The sequence below is a fragment of the Aquarana catesbeiana genome, linkage group LG06 (genome assembly GCF_042186555.1).
Source record: "Aquarana catesbeiana isolate 2022-GZ linkage group LG06, ASM4218655v1, whole genome shotgun sequence".
NCBI classification, from domain to species: domain Eukaryota; kingdom Metazoa; phylum Chordata; class Amphibia; order Anura; family Ranidae; genus Aquarana; species Aquarana catesbeiana.
Genome location: NC_133329.1, coordinates 64,916,911 through 64,938,845, shown reverse-complemented (window position 1 = coordinate 64,938,845; position 21,935 = coordinate 64,916,911). Strand labels below are relative to the sequence as shown.

General features: G+C 41.9%; 1 protein-coding gene across 4 annotated transcripts in view; it reads right to left on the bottom strand.

Moving 5' to 3' along the window:
- LOC141148562 (uncharacterized) overlaps positions 1–21,935 on the bottom strand; it is a 168,022-nt gene that overhangs the window by 106,520 nt on the left and 39,567 nt on the right. For all 4 annotated transcript variants that reach the window (XM_073636115.1, XM_073636117.1, XM_073636118.1 and 1 more), the window contains exons 2-5: positions 18,028–18,372; positions 11,028–11,315; positions 8,331–8,441; positions 3,642–4,016 (exon numbers count right to left, since the gene is read on the bottom strand). In XM_073636115.1, coding sequence (XP_073492216.1) covers positions 3,642–4,016; positions 8,331–8,441; positions 11,028–11,315; positions 18,028–18,372 — 1,119 coding nt within the window. The remainder of the gene's footprint in view (positions 1–3,641; positions 4,017–8,330; positions 8,442–11,027; positions 11,316–18,027; positions 18,373–21,935) is intronic.

The window sequence follows — 21,935 nt, the reverse complement described above, 5'->3', positions numbered from 1 at the left end:
TACACTGCTCTACATACTACTGACCTCTGTACACTGCCCTACATACTACTGATATCTGTACACTGCCCTACCTACTACTGACCTCTGTACACTGCCCTACATACTACTGATATCTGTACACTGCCCTACATCCTACTGACCTCTGTACACTGCCCTTCATACTACTGACCTCTGTACACTGCCCTACATACTAATGACCTCTGTACACTGCCCTACATCCTACTGACCCCTGTACACTGCCCTACATTCTACTGACCTCTGTACACTGCTCTATATACTACTGACCTCTGTACACTGCCATATATACTACTGACCTCTGTAAACTGCTCTACATACTATTGACCTCTGTACACTGCTCTATATACTACTGACCTCTGTACACTGCCTTACATACTACTGACCTCTGTTCACTGCTCTACATACTACTGACCCCTGTACACTGCCCTACATACTACTGACCTCTGTACACTGCCCTACATACTACTGATCTCTGTACACTGCATTACATACTACTGACCTCTGTTTACTGCTCTACATACTACTGACCTCTGTACACTGCTCTATATACTACTGACCTCTGTACACTGCCCTACATACTACTGATCTCTGTACACTGCCCTACATACTACTGACCTCTGTACACTGCCTTACATACTACTGACCTCTGTTCACTGCTCTACATACTACTGACCCCTGTACACTGCCCTATATACTACTGGTATCTGTACACTGCCCTACATACTACTGACCTCTGTACACTGCCCTACATACTACTGATATCTGTACACTACTCTCCATACTACCATAGAACAAAATGAATAGCAGGGCGCTGAGGTCAGTTTCAAATTATAAACACTTTATTAAAATAAGCAGCACACATACATTGAAGTTAGAAGGAAAAAGCATGGATAGGGAACACCTGAGACCAAGCAGCTGTGATCAGTGTGAGGCTGTAGGCATCACTGAGCAAACAGAGACCGAGGATGACAAGGAGACAGCCAGCCCAAAGTATGGATATTGGCAACGGCATTCTAGGCTGCACACGAGGGTGACAGCTGTCAAAATGCCTAGTGGATGTCACCTCTTCTTTAAATATTTGAAGAAGAGGGCAAGACCCTGGAAACGCATTTTGCATTTTGAGAGTGGGGATAGGTGTATGGCATGCACTCCAGATGAGAGATACAGTGCCAATTTGGATTGTCCTAAGAGATTCTAGATACTAGAATGAATACAATATTAATTAACAGGTCAGTAACTGAACATTATTCCTATATTACTTTATAGAGAAAGAGAGACTGTTAGAATGGTGATATGATTGTGTCATCAGAAGGCAAAGGAGGCAATGGAGAGATCAAACTTCTTGAGAGACTATGGCAGTGATCTGCGGTAAAGGTATGAAGAAGACATGTGCGGTTCGTTTCGTTCTATATTGAAATTCGGACACATTTTTTTGGGGGGGAAATTAAGATGTATCTGAATTTCTGAATTTTAACAAATTCTAAATAACGAAAAAAAAAAATTCTGCCAAAATTTGAATCGGTTTAGAATCATTTTTGAATACTTTTCGAATTCAAATCGTTTTCAAATTCGAATTCGAAACATTTTCGAATTCAAATAGTTTTCAAATTCGAAAAATTTTGGAATTTGATTAGTTTTCCAATTTCCAAAGAGAATAAAATAGAATAGAAAAATAAATTATAGAAAAGAATATAACAGAAAATAAAAGAATAGAATATAATAGAGTAAAACAGAACAAAACAGAATAGAAAATAAAATAAAACAGAATAGACTAGAATAGAATAGAAACAAATAGAATAGAATAACATAGAAAGAACATAACCATCTTCTGAAATTCGAATTTCAAATAGAATAAATTTGAATACGAATACATAAGAAAAAAATAGAATAGAAAAAAAGAATAGAATAGAATAGATTATCATTTAATAGAAAATAATATAATTAAAAAACCAATAGAATAGGATAGAAAGAATATAACCATTTCCCAAAATTCAAAAAGGATCAATAAGAATTTGAATAGAATGGAAAATAATAGATTAAAATAGAATAGAAAATAACAGAAGAGTATAGAAAAAAACAACATAATAGAATAGAGTATAATAGAAAGAATATAACCATCTTAAAAAATTCAAATTTCGAATAGAATAAATTTGAATAGAAAAGAATAGAATAGAAAAAAAAATAATATAAAATAAAAGAGTAGAATAAACAAATAGAAAAAGAATATAATTTTAAAAATAGAATGGAATAGAATTGAAACAATATAACCATTTCCCAAAATTCAAATAGAATCAATTCTAATTTGAATAAAATAGAAAATAATATAGATTAGAATAGGAAGATGGTTATATTCATTCTATTCTATTCAGTTTTTTCTATAATATTGTGTTATTTTCTATTCTATTTTTTTCTATTCTATTCAAATTCGAATTGATTCTATTTGAATTTTGGAAAATGGTTATATTATTTCTATTCTATTGTTTTCTTTATTCTATTCTTTTCTCTTATATTTGAATTTCAGAAGGTGGTTATAATCTTTCTATTTAATTCTATAATTTTTTTATTCTATTCTATTCCTTTCTATTCTATTCTATTCCATTCTATTTTGTTCTTTTATTTTATATCCTATTTTGTTCTGTTTTACTCTGTTATATTCTATCAGCCAGTTATTGTGGTGTTCATGATCGCTCACGTGATCTGTTTCCCAGCCCTGATCACTCCCCTCTTAAGAAGTGGGAGGGGGTTGTACCCCTGAGTTCTTGGCTCATTAAGATATCAAGGTCAGTGTAAAACCGTACATACTTTGTTTGGCTCTGAAGAAGAGGGTTTGACCCTCGAAACACGTAAGCCTTTGGACACTACGAGGGCTTTCCATACCTCTAGCTGAGTACTGTGGACCTGGAGGTAGTCTTGTCTGGATCCTTTTATATGCCTATTCTTCTCATGCATTTGTAAGTAGAATACCTTTTAGATTTTGAAATAAAATCATTATTTTGGTAATGCACTAGGTCGGTGCGCCCTTCTTTTATTGTTTCTAGGGACAGGTACCCCACCTGGTAGGGATAGAACTAGCGGCAGGGAAAGGTTCCTGAAGAGGAGGGAAACTGAAGAACTTACAACTTCTCTGGATATCTTCCTACTTGAGCATGAGATGACCAGGCTGCATTCTGCCCCTCCTAACAGGCGCTGTCAGTTTGGCTGAAATCTGCTCTCTACACACAGGTGGACCTGTGAGTGTTCCTGGTTGGGCTGACTTCCCAACGGGTTGTTTGTGGACCAGCATTGCATTATTTCAATATAAGTTCTTCCATCGCCCTTAGACTGTGTTATTGTAGCTGCACCATGCTGAACCCACGCACACACACTCTATCCTAAACTGTTTTGCCTTAATTTTTTTAAGTTCAGATTTGAATCTGATTGTTTGTTTAAGAGTAGTACAGACTGTTCTCATCTATATAGCCTAATAACTAAGGATTCTGCCTCCACAGATTAGAAGATGAAGAATATGGAAAGTTCTGGAGACTAGAGAAACTATGACAAGCCTGAGAGCAATGATGTATCTTATAACGTAGGTTAGCTGTGCTATAAATGTTCACATTACGATGAAATGTTGCATTATTTACCTAAAATGGACTTAGGATCATAGGTTTTCTCCATTGTTTCTTTATTATCCAAAACCTTGCAGGTCACAGTGGTCCCCAGATGTCTGGATATAGAAGGAATGAAGGTCAGCTTTGTGGTTACATCCTTAAGTTTTCCTTTCTTCTTATTGACAATGTTCCTTGTTACTTCGTACTCCCTGGACATTAAAGGTTCTTCCTCCTCCTTATCTGTGGATGGATTCTCAGAGACCTCAAGTCTTGAGCCATCCTTACTCAGAATAACCCAGGTCACTTGGGCATCCCCAGTACAGTTTGAAGCTTTGCAGGACAGCGTGGTCTTCGCACCATCAATCCACACAGGACTCTCAATGTCACCCATTGAAAACTTCTGAGAACCTGTTTGAAATGTAATATTTGTGTAAGGAATTTAAATATACACCCTTTGCAAAGTGCACAGAACATTACTACAGCTGACATATTACAGTTGACATGGGATTTGGACTTGTAATATTATCTTGGAAGGGTTTTTACATATAAGTGAAAAATCAATGAAAACCCTTTCTTCAAATAGTGGGTTTGTGGCTTGCATAAAATAGAACTCTTTGCCCAAAACAATGTGGTCCATTGGTAGAAGTGAAGGAGCTTGGATAACCTCATGAGCTGCAAATATGAACCTTTTAAACATATATCATATAATCAGATATGTTTTAAAATGGCTAGAACAGCCTCTATCAAACTATTTAACATGGAGCAACCATTTAAATAACTTTTGAGGCTCAGGGAACCCTTGGTAATAATTACTATATCAAAAGTTAACAGTTCATTAGTTTGATGGTCATTGGGAAGAATGCTCCTTACATTTGTGGTCTTTGGGAAGATCCCTCCCCCTTACAGATATCTAAAAAGATTACCATATATACTCGAGTATAAGCCGACCCGAATATAAGCCGAGGCACCTAATTTTACCACAAAAAACTGGGAAAACTTATTGACTCGAGTATAAGCCTAGGGTGAGAAATGTGCAGCTACTGTAAGTGGAAAAGAGGGTCAACAATGCCCATTTGCAGCCTCACTGTGCCCATTTGCATGCCTCACTGTGTCCATTTGCAGACATAGGTCCCCCGAACTTCAAACTCGGTAGTTAAGGGATCCTAGATGTCCCCTAGCTGCAGCCAAAATTTGGGGTCTCTGGACCCAAAGGTGTGCAAAGCCAGTGGAACTAGCACTACAACATATCTAAAAATGGGGTTCCCAGCACCAAGTGGCCCTGAGATACGGGGCCCCAAAGTCGGTTTGGAAAATGTCATTCTCTGCTGCAGAAAAGTGCTTGACTCGAGTATAAGCCGAGTGGGGGCATTTTCAGCACAAAAAATGTGCTGAAAAACTCGGCTTATACTTGAGTATATACGGGATTGTTGATATTGTTTACTCATCTGAGAAGCAGAATTTACTAATTGCTCAAAGAACCCCTAGCAACCTTCTTAAACAGGGGTCTCCAAACTATGGCCCTGCAGTTGTTCAGAAATTACAATTCCCATCATGCCTAGTCATGTCTGTCAATGTCAGCGTTTTACAATGCCTCGTGGGATGTGTAGTTCTGCAACAGCTGGAGGGCTGTAGTTTGGAGATCCCTGCTCTAGAAGAACCCTAGAGTTTCATGGAACAATGGTTGAGAAAGGCTGGATTAGAGCCTTCTCAATGAATATACTGAACACTTTTTAAAGTGATATTAAAGGCAGTTTTAAAAATAATAAAAAACATGTCATACTTACCTGCTCTGTGTAATGGTTTTGCACAGAGCAGCCCCGATCCTCTTCTTTTCAGTTCCCCCACCGGCACTCCAGGCCCCTCCCTCCTGCCCCCACAGCAAACAGCTTGCTATGGGGGCCCCGAGCAGGCTCGCTCCTGAGCCAATGCTCTGTGTATTCATTCACACATGGAAAGCAGCTCGGTCCTGCACCTGCTCTCTCCTCATTGGCTCACTGGCTGGGATTGACAGTAGTGGGAGCCAATAGCTACTGCTGCTGTCTCAGCCAATGAGGAGGGAGAGACCCCGGAGAGCTGAGACTGTTGTGCACATCGCTAAGTTGAGATGGGGCTAAGGTAAGTATTAGGATGCTGGGGGTGCTGCTGCACACAAAAGGTTTTTTACCTTCATGCATAGAATGAAAAGCCTAGAGCCTATAGATGCTTATGGCAAAGTATGTTTAATAAATCAACATTTTCAGCATTTGACACTGATGCTAAAGCCATGTTTTACTTGCTTTTAATATATGTTGTACTGTACATGTGCTAAACCAATTACATGTGATTTCATTTGCACATATGGCCAGTTGAATTATATTTTGTGTAAAAAAATGAATTGTATGTACACTGTAAATCCAAAAAGTAACCATCATTATATTCCTGCACTGTTTTTGTTTTTTTTTCCATTTCGTTCTGTAGTCCTAAAAACTGTCTAATTGGGCGACTATGTGGCAGATGAGGTTTAATATTGATAAATGTAAAGTTCTGCACTTGGGGGCTAAGAATATGCATGCATCATACATACTAGGGGGAGTACTACTGGGGGGGATCCATAGTGGAGAAGGATCTGGGGGTTTTGGTAGATCTAATAACATGCAATGCCAAGCTGCAGTTTCCAAAGCTAGCCTTTCTTCTATTAGGAGGGGTATGGACTCCAGAGAGAGTGAGCTATCATCTGTACAAATCATTAGTAAGACCTCATCTGGAATATGAAGTTCAGTTTTGGGCACCAGTTCTCAAAAGGATATCGGGGAACTGGAGAAAGTGCAGAGAAGGGCAACAAAACTGATAAGATGCATGGAGGAGCTCAGCTATGAGGAAATATTAGAGGAATTGAATGTATTCTCTCTTGAGAAAAGGAGATTAAGGGGAATATTGATCACCATGTATAAATATATAAGGGGTCCATATAGTGAACTTGGTGTTGAGTTATTCACTTTGAGGTCATCACAGAGGACAAGGGGGCACTCTTTACGTCAAGAGGAAAAGAGATTTCATCCCAAATACGGAAAGGTTGCTGTGTATTATTTCTTCACAGTAAGAGCTGTGAAATGTGAAATAGACTCCCTCCAGAGGTGGTTCTGGTCAGCTCAGTAGATTGCTTTAAGAAAGGCCTGTGTTATTCCCTAAATGTGCATAATATAACCGGGTACTGGCATTTATAGGTAAAGTTGATCCAGGGAAAATCCGATTGCCTCTCTGGGATCAGGAAGGAAATTTTTCCCCTGCTGTAGCAAATTGGAGCATGCTCTGCTGGGGTTTTCACCTCCCTCTGGATCATCTGTGTGTATAGGATTGTGTATATTGGATTGTATGATATTATTTATGTATTTTTATGGTTGAACTAGATGGACTTGTGTCTTTTTCAACCTGACTAATGTAATGTGGCTATGTACACTTAAAGTGTCACTAAACCCACATCATAAAAAACTATCAATAAATGTTGTATTACATGCTATCCATACTCACTCAGTCACTATGAGATTCCTTTTCTGTATTCTGTAAAAAAAAACCTGGTTGCTCCTGCTGCTCTCTATCTCCCTCTTCTGTTCATGTCCCCAATTCAGCTAGGGATTTTGCAGCTGTGGTGGCAACTTTGCACATGCACAGTTCTCTCTAAGTTTCTATGCTGAGCATTTCCTCCCTATCATATTTGAGCAGCCCCTGTGACTGTAGAGCCACACATGTGGGTGTATACATAGTGGTTAAATGACAGCCCACTCCCTCCTCCTCCCTCCTTCTCCCTCCTCCTCCATCCCCACTAACCAGCTAAACAAAATGGGGGTGGGATATTACATGTAGATTGATGGAGGATTCACCCCCCTCTTATTCTAATGCCCCGTACACACGGTCGGATTTTCCGATGGAAAATGTCCGATCGGAGCGTGTTGTCGGAAATTCCGACCGTGTGTGGGCTCCATCGGACATTTTCCATCAGATTTTCCGACACACAAAGTTGGAGAGCAGGAGATAAAATTTTCCGACAACAAAATCCGTTTTCGGAAATTCCGATCGTGTGTACACAAATCCGACGCACAAAGTGCCACACATGCTCAGAATAAATAAAGAGATGAAAGCTATTGGCCACTGCCCCGTTTATAGTCCCGACGTACGTGTTTTACGTCACCGCGTTCAGAACGATCGGATTTTCCGACAACTTTGTGTGACCGTGTGTATGCAAGACAAGTTTGAGCCAACATCCGTCGGAAAAAATCCTAGGATTTTGTTGTCGGAATGTCCGAACAAAGTCCGACCGTGTGTACGGGGCATGAGACACAGCCTGTGTTGGCACTTTTTTTAATACAGGAGAGAGGGTTTTTTGTGTCTCCTCCAAGAATGAAACTGGAAATAAGCTCTAAAGTGATAAGTTTAGTTTTTTTTTTTTTTAATTCAGCCCCAGGAACAGTACTTACAATGAATGAACTGTGTTCCTTGTGCTCCCAACATCTATTAGTAAAGGAAATAGTTAATTTGGGCCAGCTTGGTCTGAACAAACTGTTTAAAGTTTAGCTTTAACCTTTTGATACTGTAACTAAGAGGTGCCATAGACACTAGTGTGCATTTCATAGTGTATAATTTATAATGCGCAGCGAGTACATCTGAGGCTGAAGAAGACTAAAGAAGCGCAGTCTATCTAAAGCAATCATTTACATTAAAACACAAAGTAATCATGGTACCACTCACCTGCATTCCTCTTATAATAATACACAGCACCAATCAGTGCCAGTAGAATTAGCACTCCAATAATACATCCCACAATTGCTCCTACATTGCTTTCGTTGTCATTATTTCGCCCTGAAAATAGTGAGAGATTATTAAATTGCAAAGCTTATATAAATACCATATAATCCTATATCCTCAAAACTTTGGTCCATCATGAAGTAAGTCAAGTGAAATGAAAATTACAGCATCGCAAAATTGAGAGATGATGCTTGCAAAGCTACACAGGCAGGGAAGGTCGCAAACACAGAAATTTTCTCCCTGATTGTGTGAATGCTTGTTGTCACATTCGCACAATGACCCCTTAGTGAGCCGTTTCTAAGTAGAACAGAATTTTTCAAATGTCCAATGACCCAGTGCAGGGCACACATGGTAAGTGTTGATGACACCCAATGAGTGTTTTTCACAGTGGATAAATACATTGTTAGGCATTTTGCTAATGTACACTATATTACCAAACTTGCTCATCCATGTCTTTATGGACCTTGCTTTGTGCACTGGTGTGCAGTCATGTTGTAACAGGAAGGGGTCATCCCCAAACTGTTCCCACAAAGTTGGGAGCATGAAATTGTCCAAAATGTCTTGGTATGCTGATGCCTTAAGAGTTCCCTTCACTGGAACTAGGGGGCCAAGCTCAACCCACGAAAAACAACCCCACACCATAATCCCCCCTCCACCAAATGATTTGGATCAGTGCACAAAGCAAGGTCCATAAAGACATGGATGATCAAGTTTAGGGTGGAGAAACTCGACTGGCCTGCACAAAGTCCTGACCTCAACCCAACAGAACACCTTTGGGATGAATTAGAGCAGAGACTGCAAGCCAGGCCTTCTCATTCAACATCAGTGCCTGACCTCACAAATGCGCTTCTGGAAGAATGGTCAAACATTCCCATAGACACCCTCCTAAACCCTGTGGATAGCCTTCCCAGAAGAGTTGAAGATGTTATAGCTGCAAAGGGTGGGCCAACTCAATATTGAACTATACGGACTAAGACTGGGATGCCATTAAAGTTCATGTGAAAAGGCAGGTGTCCCAATACTTTTGGTAATATAGTGTATATAGCCCAGTCGAAGTGCATGGACTAAAGAAAAGGACATTGTTTTTAATAGGAATTGTTCACACTAATGATTCTATTGCAGGGGATTGACAAAAGTTCTTCAAGGCCGTGCTTTAGGTTCATTGACCTGACTTTGACCATCGAAGTAATAAAAATTCTATCAATGCAGGTTAACAAAGGTCCTATGGTGTAAATGAACCCTTCATTTGCCTACTGAGTGAACATATAATTCCCTGCCTGCACAAACTTATTAAACATATATCATATAATCAGATACTGTATTTGAACAGTCTTTCTCAACCTATTTAACATGGAGCAACCATTTAAATGACTTTTGAGGCTCAGGGAACCCTTGGTAATAATTACTATATCAAAAGTTCACAGTGCATTAGTTTAATGGTCACTTAGAAGAATGCTCCTTATGGGGCGTACACACGGTCGGACTTTTCGTCTACAAAAGTCCGACAGCCTGTCCGACAGACTTTCGACGGACTTTTGTCGGACTGGCGGCGGACTTGCGGCAGACTTTCTTACGAACGGACTTGCCTACATACGATCACACAAAAGTCCGACGGATTTGTACGTGATGACGTACACCGGACTAAAATAAGGAAGTTGATAGCCAGTAGCCAATAGCTGCCCTAGCGTGGTTTTTTGTCCGTCGGACTAGCATACAGACGAGCGGATTTCTGGGTCCGGCGTAGTTACGACGTAAAGATTTGAAGCATGTTTCAAATCTAAAGTCCGTCAGATTTGAGGCTGGAAAAGTCCGCTGAAAGTCCGGGGAAGCCCACACACGATCGGATTGTCAGCCAGCTTTAGTCCGTCGGCGTCCGTCTGACTTTTGTAGACGAAAAGTCCGACCGTGTGTACGCGGCATTACATTTGTGGTCTTTGGGAAGATCTCTCCCCCTTACAGATAGCTAAAAAGATTATTGATGATATTGTTTACTCATCTGAGAAGCAGAATTTACTTATTGCTCAAGGAACCCCTAGCAACCTCTAAAACGGGGGTCTCCAAACTATGGGGCTCCGTGGGGCCAGAAGGAAGATCACCTCCCCCCCTCCCTACCTGCAGTCTTCTGGGACATGTCACAGGTCTCAGAAGAATGCCCGGCCATTCACAGCACACGGCACGGCTCGCGCATGCACAGTGCGTGCCCGGCTGTGAAGCCACAGCCGGGCGCCCACAGTAAGAATGCTGGTGCCACAGAGAGGAGGGGGAGAGGGGCAGGGCTTCGGGTGCCCACATCGTGGACCGTGGGACAGGTGAGTGTCCGATTATTAAATTCAGCAGCTACAAAAAGTGCAGCAGCTGACTTAAAATTTTTTTTTTTTTTCGGCGGAACTCCACTTTAAGCTGGGAGGCAGAAATTGCATGAACCTACAAAGCCCCTCTAGTGGTTAATTCACAGTTCTAATAATTATTAAAAATTCAGAACAGCAAGAATGCAAAAAGGTGGGTCATATAAAAATCTATTTTAAGGTAAACACTGCCATTATAAAAATCAGTATACATGTCCTTTATAAAATATATTATATTTCCGTTTGCAATTTTGTTAACCGTGGCTTGAAGTGCAGAATAAGTTGAGGGCCTTACCTTGATAGGCCAGCTGAAGGTCTTTTTGTACAGAAGGTGAGAGGGTTTCATGTCGGACTGAACAGGACAAAATTTTTGGTGACACATCAGTTGGTATTGTCCATGTTCTGTTAACAGAGTAAGTGCCATCAGCATTTGTGTGATCAGACAGTACTGAGTCCTCCATGATCGTGCGATCCATTAGAAGTTCCACTGAGATCTCTCTGGGGTAGAATCCCATCACTGAGCACAGTGCAAAGCTGGTCTTGTCCTCCTTCTCCACCTTCTCAATCGTGACCGATGGAGTTGCTGAAATATAATAATCTTCTGTTAATTACTGAACCAATGACCATTCATTTAATCATTTATTTTAAAAGTACCAGGGCACCTGATTTACTGCAGCTAATTGGCCCACTCGGGAGAATAAGCACTCCCAAGAAGAGCAACATAGAGACATAGAGATTGATTGATTGAAATCTTTTGTTTTGTTTTTTCTTAATTATTATTATTTTTTTTAACATTTATTTCATCCCAATCATGTTTGAATACACTAATGTTAACCGACCTGTTACCTCTAGTTAAAAATACTTTTTTGGTAAAATAATGTTTCAGTTTTGCTCTTGAAGTTCCCTCCTGCTAGATTCCTGATCTTAGCTCAATATTGAAAATCCTGCCCCTCCTGAACTTTATTTGTACCCTTCATGTATTTAACCCCTTGGCATAGAGCATATGCAAATACATACCTCTCAACTTTTTGGGATGGGAATAAGGAACACCTATCAGCAAAAGTATGCAGGCATAGGGCACACCCCCTTAAAGTAGAATTGTACAAAAAACAAGATTGGTTAAACCCACAATTCCTTTTTTTACCACTTTTATTCTTTTATATTGGCTTTTGGAATCTAAAAATGCAGCAATTTAGAAATCAGATGAAAGGTTTAGCGCTGGGAAACACTTTGTGATGGATAAAAAGTGCATTTTATATACATCTATATAGATCAGACCAAAATGAGGGACCCATGAGGAGGAAAGAGGGACAGAGGGACATTGCTCCAAATTAGGGACAGTCCCTCGAAATCAGGGACAGCTGGGAGCTATGCAAATATGCGGCCCCACTGGACTGGGCTCTTTTCCGTGGGGACGCATATTTGCGTATCTGTCTTTGTGCTCGGAGCTCACCAGTACAGAGACTGGGGGTCTCAGCGAGAGCCCCGGGCCCCATACTAACCGGAACTTCTGATTCCAGGTCACCTGATCGCCGTTATAGCATCTGATTGGCTATAGTGATTAGTCACTGTGAAGCCCACCCCCATGTTTACTCTCTCTGAATGGAGCAGAGAGATACATCATATCTCACTCCTTGCAAAGAGAAAAAAAAAGAACTGCATGTAAAAAAAATAAAATAAAATAATAATAATAATAATAATACAAAAAATCAAAATAATAATAAATTAAATAAAGACAGATAAATACTTAGCTCAAGGTTTGATCTAGGTCAGTGCCAGGGTTATGTCTCGTACACTCGATCCGAATATCGTACAACAGATCGTACGACCGTTTTCGCTTAATAGTCGCAAGTAGAAATTGAATAGGTAGATAAAGTCACGAAAATTCCCGTACGACAAAAAAAAAAAAAAATCAGAAGTGATGTCATGTGTTGTAATGTATTTGTAATGTATTTTCAGATGACAACTATACTGACTAAAGGAAAATCGTACCATCTGGAATCCTACAAGGAAAATTTTCGTGCATGTCCGATCGAATAATATTGGATTAACGGTCGTGATTGGCTGTCGAAAGCAGTATACACACGATCCGAAAATCGTACGATTCTTCCTCGGATGACAGTCTTCATACGATATTCGGATCACGTGTACGGGCCATTAGTGTTTGGGTAAAGGTTGGGGTCAAGGGTCAAGGTCAGTATTTTTTTGGGGCAGGATTTTTTTTTTAAATAGTTAAAATATCAGGAGATATCTATATTACCATTTACCACCAAATGAAAGCCCAATTTGTCCTGAAAAAAAGTGATATAATCCACCTGGATGCACAAAGAAGTTGTGATGATATGTATAGTTTTACTAACACATGTCAAAGTTGCAAAATTTTGCTTGGTCATTAACATTTGTTTTACCCTTAGGCTATGTTTCCACTATTACTTGACTTGAAGCAATGCCTGTGTATTCTTGAGGTCTATTGACTTCAAGTCGCGTCAAAGTGGGACCAAAGTAGTGCAGGGACTACTTTGAAGTCGCTGCGACTTGAAGTCGCACAGATATGAACGGTACTCATTGGAAATCAGGGGGTACAACTTGTCATGCGACTTTTCAGTCCCAAATCGCATGACAAGTCGCACTAGTGGAAACCTAGCCTTAGGCACAAAGGGGTTTAAGGTTTCGACCATGTTCCCCCTTTCCCTTCTTTCCTCATGGCTGTACTTAAGTTTCACCAGTCTCCTCTGATACAGAATGTTATATCTCAGACTTTGCACCAGTTTTGGTGTCCATCTTTGGATTCACTTTATCTTATCAATATCTTTTATATGTAGGGTCTCCAGAACTGGACACAGTACTCAAACTGGATTAACTGAACTACAACAAGGAGGAATGCAGATGACCACAACCAGGAGAGTTACAGTATTTGTTTAAAATGTTGCCTATATGCAAAAGCCATACCTTCTAAGACCTGCTGTAGTCTATGTGAATATGACATCTTGCTAACTTGACATGATCCACAGGCAGTGTCCACCTCACCAAGTGTAGTGAAGTTTTTAAAAAAAAAGAGACATGCTAAGCCTGACTCTGAATAGGTAGAAAATGAAACAGACTTAATAGCGTGGTAAGTTGGGAGCGTATAAATAAGGACTGTACTAACTAATAACAAAACAGGATGGGAAAAGAGGGGAACATACAAAATGCACAAAACATCTAATATGCAGGTTGCTGTGACAGCAAATGGTGATCAACTTTATCCAGACAGGAGGATTTAACAAAGAATTCAAGGACCTGACAAGGGTCCCTGTGACAGTTGAAGAGAGACTATAAAGGAGGTGCACATGGTAGATGCATTTTCTATTTGCATTTAGGAAGAAAATGTATTTATGGGATCAGTAATGTTTGTTTTTAACTGCACCTAAGGACAATGCTGTATCCTGGCCTAGGCCAACAAGGCCCAGGCCTAGGGCAGCACTTTGTAGGGGGGCAGCACGGAAAGATTCCCGACCAGCTTGCGCTACACTGCTAGTGTAGCACCAGTTCTATGGGGCAGACTGGACTGAGAGGCAAATTAGTCTAGCGCCCCCATAAAGCGGCCTCACTGCTTCCGGTATGCGGGCGGCTGCATTCTGAAACTGGGGGGGGGGGGCGGGGGGCGCCACTTCTAAATTTGACCGTCCTATCATCCTGGACCACAAACCTTCCTCACTGTGCTATATGTTTTCTGCTGCACCATTGGCATGGTTATATCTTCTTAGTCCTTTCCATAAAATTATCAGAAATTTGTGCTTAAAGTACACTTTTTTTTAATTTTGGAAAGAGTAAGGGAGCCCCTGTCAGTTTATTTTTACCATCCCTGTCCCATTCTAGAGATTTCCCTTCACTTCCTGCCCCATAGCCAAACAGGAAGCAAGAGGAAATCTTTGCAAATTAAGGGAATCCATTGCCCCCCCCCCCCCAGGCCCTCAGAACTAGTATCCCCACTCGAAAATTTCAGGGCGGGTCTTGAACAGCAAGGGGTGTGGCCTTGACAGGAAAGGGTGGTCATATTTAAATTAGGGGTGCATGAGTTTAGTCAGGCCTAGGGCAGCACAAAACCTAAATACACTACTGCCTAAGGACCACGGAAATCATAGACTTAAATAATATGTACTTTGAGCATTAAAGGGGATGTAAACCTTCGTGTTTTTTCACCTTAACCACTTCAGCCCCAGGCCATTTGGGTGGCAAAAGACCAGAGCACTTTTTGCGATTCGGCACTGCGTCATTTTAACTGACAATTGCGCAGTCATGCAACGTGGCTCCCAAACAAAATTGACGTCCTTTTTTCCCCACAAATAGAGCTTTCTTTTGATGGTATTTGATCACCTCTGCGGTTTTTAATTTTTGCGCTATAAACAAAAAAATAGCGACAGTTTTGAAAAAAAGGTATTATTTTTTACTTTTTGCTATAATAAATATCCCCAAAAAGTATATAAAAAAAATTTTTTTTCCTCAGTTTAGGCCGATACTTATTCTTCTACATATTTTTGGTAAAAAAAAATTGCAATAAGCGTTTATTGATTGGTTCGCGCAAAAGTTATAGCTTCTACAAAATAGGGGATAGTTTTTTGGCATTTTTATTAATATTTTTATTTTACTAGTAATGGCAGCGATCAGCGATTTTTATCGTGACTGCGACATTATGGCGGACAGATCGGACACTTTTGGCGCTATTTTTGGACCATTCACATTTACAGTGATCAGTGCGATTAAAAATGCATTGATTACTGTGTAAATGTGACTGGCAGTGAAGGGGTTAACCACTAGCGGGCAGTGAAGGGGTTAAGTGTGTCCTAGGGAGTGATTCTAACTGTGGGGGGCGTGGCTATGTGTGACACATCACTGATCACCGCTCCCGATTACAGGGAGCTGTGATCAGTCTCCTGTCACTAGGCAGAATGGGGAAATGCTTGTTTACATCAGCATTTCCCGTTCTTCCTCTCCGTGAGACGATCGCACTCACGGAGCTCGCGGCATGCGCACCCGCAAGCCACTTCTTAAAGGGCAACGTATAGGTACATTAATCTGCCTATACGTGCCCTTCTGCCGACGTATATCGGTGTGAGCCGGTCGGCAAGCGGTTAATGCATCCTATGCATGAAGGTAAAAAAACACCTGGAAGTGACCGGCCCCCCAGTTTTACTTACCTGAGCCCTGGAACTTGACACGGCAGGGAACGCTGTCTCTCTGCCCAGGGGTTCTCGGCTCTTGATTGGATAGATTGATAGCAGCGCAGCCATTGGCTCCCGCTGCTGTCAATCAAATCCAATTACGCGGGCGCCAGGGGGCGGGGCCGAGTCATACATTCGGCAGCTATGGACGTCGAATGCTGGACTCGGAGCCTGCCTGCAAGGTAACTCCCTCGGGAGAGCGCTTCTCCTATGGGGTTATTTGATGTGGGGAGGAGCCGCGAGAGCCGCAAGGGGGACCCCAGAAGACAAGGTTCGGGGCCACTCTGTGCAAAAGGAGCTGCACAGTGGAGGTAAGTATGATATGTTTGTTATTTAAAAAAGAAAAAAAAAAACGAACCCTTACAATCACTTTAAGAAATTAATGTGAACTGTGACCAAGATCTAGGAACTGCATCCGTGCATGTGAACAACCTGTGACTTTGGATGGAGAGTAAAGCATCTTGCCCTGAAGACCCTGTATGTGGGTGGGGCCCAGCTGCATGTGTCTGCATGTAAAGAAGAACTAGTGCCCAAAACGGAACTGCATATTTAAGATGAAGTCTTACTAATGATTTGTACAGGGGCTCAGTTATGTCTCTCTCTACCTCCCTCTCTCTTGAAAGTATTTTGCTTACTTTAGAAACTGCAGCTTTGCATTGCATGCTATTATTAAGTCTATGATTTTCCAGAACACCAAGATCCCTCTCCACCATTGACTCCCCCAGTTGTACTCCCCCTAGTATGTATGATGCAAGCATATTCTTAGCCCCTCAAGTGCATAACTTTAAATTTATCAACATTAAACCTCATTTGCCACATAGTCGCCCAATTAAACAGTGCATTGAGGTCGGCTTGTAAATTGAAGACATCCTGTAAGGATGAACTAGATGGACTTGTGTCTTTTTCAACCTTATTAACTATGTAACTATGTTATTCCACTACATAGCTTGGTGTCATCTGCAAACACAGAACTCAAACTCTCAAACTCTATATCATTTATTAATAGTAAGGGTTCCAACACTGAACCTTGGGGTACACAAACCTAACCGTAGACCACCCAGAGTAGGAATCATTAACCGCTACTCTCTGAATTTTAGCTCTGAATGGGGTCTTTTAATCAGAGAAAGAGCTCACTTATGTGATGGTGGAGGTGAACAGTAGCAGCTGGGCCAGTCTTACCAACGTCCTGGGAGTTTTCCAGTCAGCTTTCATGATGTATGTAAATGGCCTACACCTATAGCAAGGGCATTATTCAATTTTAGTCAAATCTGCAACTTTATCACCATAGGCAGTTTTTTTGAGAAAGGTGAACTCACCCTTTAAATGGAAGTTTTTTTTTGCCCAGAGTTATGTTTTATTTCTCCCTAAAACATAGCAGTGCACTTACTGAGGCTAGACACTCCTCTGCCTTATGTTTCATAGTTCTATATCTGCAGTGTGAGATCATGTAAATCATGTAAGACACTGCTGCTTTTCACTGCTAGTCTCATCAGATTTGAACTGGGATACTGTGCTTTTACTACTGTGCTGCTCACTGTTCTCCTTCCTGGAGGGGAAGCTGTACCTGAGGAGCTACAGTGCCAGGATCTCTCTGCTTCTGCTTCTTTAATTATGTGGATCCGTGCTTCCTCCACCTTTCCTGCTGTTTCATCATCATTACCCCACAGTCAGCAAGTCATTACTCCACACAGGGACACAAGGTATGGTCAGTATTGGAGAAAAGATCAGCTACAGAGAGACCACAGGCTATACTGGTGACTAGTCCTTTGCCCTCCGCTTGCCTTTATTGGGACCAGCTTCCACAGTTCAGTTTCTTTTCAATGCTTTTGGGTTATTTTCACCCATTTGATATCCTTTATCTGCAGTGATGTTCTGTGTGGTGAACACCCTGTGGTACTGTAGCATTGGACATCTTTTCTCTATATAAAAGCGAGTCCATGTAGCTCTATGTCACTAGCACACAAATTAACAAGCAGCATATATTTTATGTATATGATGACAGCTGGATGGCAATCTATTGCGCAGTTGAGCAACCTACTTGTAGATTCAATACATTTTCATACTTAGTTATACATGTTTGTGTATTATACTTGCCATAAACATTGAGGTCTATATCCTTGAATTCCTTCTGTGGACTGTAGATTACCATACATCTATATTTTCCTATGTCAGAGATGGTGACATTTCTGATTTCCATATTAGCATTTCCTTTGGTGATGTCCTGTTGATTGATAAACATTCTGGGCTGGGACACTGTCCCCTTGTTGTCAATCCTCAAAACCTCATTGCCCTGGAAAAGCCACAAAATGGCGAGGAACTGAAGGTTTATTGATTGGTCATCCACTTTGAAAGAGCATGGCAGTACAAAGTTCTCTCCCAGCTGGGCTCTGTGTGATGATGGAGCGGAAACCACCAAGGCGGCTTCATTGTGCAGAAGGGCTGAAAAAAATCATGAATACAGAAATGTTAAATTACAATATTTAATGAATTAAAAGATGAAAGAAATAAAAGCATTCATCAGCAATATGGTTCTATAGGAATCCCAAATTTGATCATTTTGCTTTATGGATGCAGCCTACTTTTTGTGGGTGGTTTGTCAACATGTAAGCTGGGGTTAGTATCTCTTTAAGGGAAACCCAACCTCTGGGTGTGTACTGTGGGTTGGGCTACTCTACTATTTTATAAGCCTGGGCTGAAGGATTATCTAGGAGAGGTTAATTTACTCTAAGTGGGAGATATACAGTCTACCACATAATGTCTACAAGAAAAAGGTGCACTTTAAACAACCATTTAAAAGGTGCATACGTGCTAAATTTGAAGATGAACCTAATAAATACTAATATAAACATACATAATTTCATCAATAAACAATTCAAATTCATAATCATATGTAGGGATGAGCTTCGAGTTCGAGTCGAACTCATGTTCTACTCGAACATTGGCTGTTCGCAAGTTCGCCGAACAGCGAACAATTTGGGGTGTTCGCGGCAAATTCGAATGCCGCGGAACACCCTTTAAAAGTCTATGGGAGAAATCAAAAGTGCTCATTTTAAAGGCTTATATGCAAGTTATTGTCATAAAAAGTGTTTGGGGACCTGGCTCCTGCCCCAGGGGACATGGATCAATGCAAAAAAAAGTTTTAAAAACGGACGTTTTTTCAGGAGCAGTGATTTTATTAATGCTTAAAGTCAAACAATAAAAGTGTAATATCCCTTTAAATTTCGTACCTGGGGGGTGTCTATAGTATGCCTGTAAAGGGGCGCATGTTTCCCGTGTTTAGAACAGTCTGACAGCAAAATGACATTTTGAAGAAAAAAACACATTTAAAACTACCCGCGGCTATTGCATTGCCGACAATACACATAGAAGTTCATTGATAAAAACGGCATGGGAATTCCCCACAGGGCAACCCCGAACCAAAAAAAAAAAAAAAAAAATGATGTGGGGGTCCCCCTAAATTCCATACAAGGCCCTTCAGGTCTGGTATGGATATTAAGGGGAACCCCAGCCAAAATTTTAAAAAAAAATTGACGTGGGGTTCCCCCTAAATTACATACCAGACCCTTCAGGTCTGGTATGGATTTTAAGGGGAACCCAGCGCCAAAAAAAAAAAAAAAAAAACGGCGTGGGGTCCCCCCAAAAATCCATACCAGACCCTTATCCGAGCACGCAACCTGGCAGGCCGCAGGAAAAGAGGGGGGGACGAGAGTGCGGCCCCCCCCCTCCTGAACCGTACCAGGCCACATGCCCTCAACATTGGGAGGGTGCTTTGGGGTAGCCCCCCAAAACACCTTGTCCCCATGTTGATGAAGACAAGGGCCTCATCCCCACAACCCTGGCCGGTGGTTGTGGGGGTCTGCGGGCGGGGGGCTTATCGGAATCTGGAAGCCCCCTTTAACAAGGGGACCCCCAGATCCCGGCCCCCCCCTGTGTGAAATGGTAAGGGGGTACTTACCCCTACCATTTCACTAAAAAACTGTCAAAAATGTTAAAAATGACAAGAGACAGTTTTTGACAATTCCTTTATTTATATACTTCTTCTTTCTTCTATCTTCCTTCATCTTCTGGTTCTTCTGGCCCTTCTGGTTCTTCCTCCGGCGTTCTCGTCCAGCATCTCCTCTGCTGCGTCTTCTATCTTCTTCTCCTCGGGCCGCTCCGCACCCATGGCATGAGGGGGGAGGCTCCCGCTCTTCTCTTCATCTTCTTCATCTTCTTCTTCTTCTTCATCTCTTCTTCCTTCTTCTCTTCTTCATTTCTTCTCCGGGCTGCTCCGCAGCCATGCTGGCATGGTGGGAGGCTCCCGCTGTGTGACGGCGTCTCTTCGTCTGACGGTTCTTAAATAACGGGGGGCGGGGCCATCCGGTGACCCCGCCCCCCTCTGACGCACGGTGACTTGACGGGACTTCCCTGTGACGTCACGGGGAATGCCACAGGGAAGTCCCGTCATGTCCCGTGCGTCAGAGGGGGCGGGGTCACCGGGTGGCCCCGCCCCCCGTTATTTAAGAACCGTCAGACGAAGAGACGCCGTCACACAGCGGGAGCCTCCCACCATGCCAGCATGGCTGCGGAGCGGCCCAGAGAAGAAATGAAGAAGAGAAGAAGGAAGAAGAGAAGAAGAAGATGAAGAAGAAGATGAAGAAGAGAAGAAGATGAAGAGAAGAGCGGGAGCCTCCCCCCCCATGCCATGGGTGCGGAGCGGCCCAAGGAGAAGAAGATAGAAGACGCAGCGGAGGAGATGCTGGACGAGAACGCCGGAGGAAGAACCAAAAGAGCCAGAAGAACCAGAAGAAGATGAAGGAAGAAAGAAGAAGCATTTTAAATAAAGGAATTGTCAAAAACTGTCTCTTGTCATTTTTAACATTTTTGACAGTTTTTTAGTGAAATGGTAGGGGTAAGTACCCCCTTACCATTTCACACAGGGGGGGGGCCGGGATCTGGGGGTCCCCTTGTTAAAGGGAGCTTCCAGATTCCGATAAGCCCCCCGCCCGCAGACCCCCACAACCACCGGCCAGGGTTGTGGGGATGAGGCCCTTGTCTTCATCAACATGGGGACAAGGTGTTTTGGGGGGCTACCCCAAAGCACCCTCCCAATGTTGAGGGCATGTGGCCTGGTACGGTTCAGGAGGGGGGGGGCCGCACTCTCGTCCCCCCCTCTTTTCCTGCGGCCTGCCAGGTTGCGTGCTCGGATAAGGGTCTGGTATGGATTTTTGGGGGGACCCCACGCCATTTTTTTTTTTTTTTTTGGCGCGGGGTTCCCCTTAAAATCCATACCAGACCTGAAGGGTCTGGTATGGAATTTAGGGGGAACCCCACGTCAATTTTTTTTTTTAATTTTGGCTGGGGTTCCCCTTAATATCCATACCAGACCTGAAGGGCCTTGTATGGAATTTAGGGGGACTCCCACATCATTTTTTTTTTTAAATTTTGGTTCGGGGTTGCCCTGTGGGGAATTCCCATGCCGTTTTTATCAATGAACTTCTATGTGTATTGTCGGCAATGCAATAGCCGCGGTAGTTTTAAATGTGTTTTTTCCTTCAAAATGTCATTTTGCTGTCAGACTGTTCTAAACACGGGAAACATGCGCCCCTTTACAGGCATACTATAGACACCCCCCAGGTATGAAATTTAAAGGGATATTACACTTTTATTGTTTGACTTTAAGCATTATTAAAATCACTGCTCCTGAAAAAACGGCCGTTTTTAAAACTTTTTTTGCATTGATTCATGTCCCCTGGGGCAGGACCCAGGTCCCCAAACACTTTTAATGACAATAACTTGCATATTAGCCTTTAAAATTAGCACTTTTGATTATTCATGTTCGTGTCCCATAGACTTTAACGGTGTTCGCGTGTTCGAACGAATTTTTTTCCTGTTCGCATGTTCTGGTGCGAACCGAACAGGGGGGTGTTCGGCTCATCCCTGATCATATGTCAAAAATACATATGATTAAAGGTGATGAAAGTGTTCATGTGCATGAAAAGTCATTGTGCCAGCTGTCATAA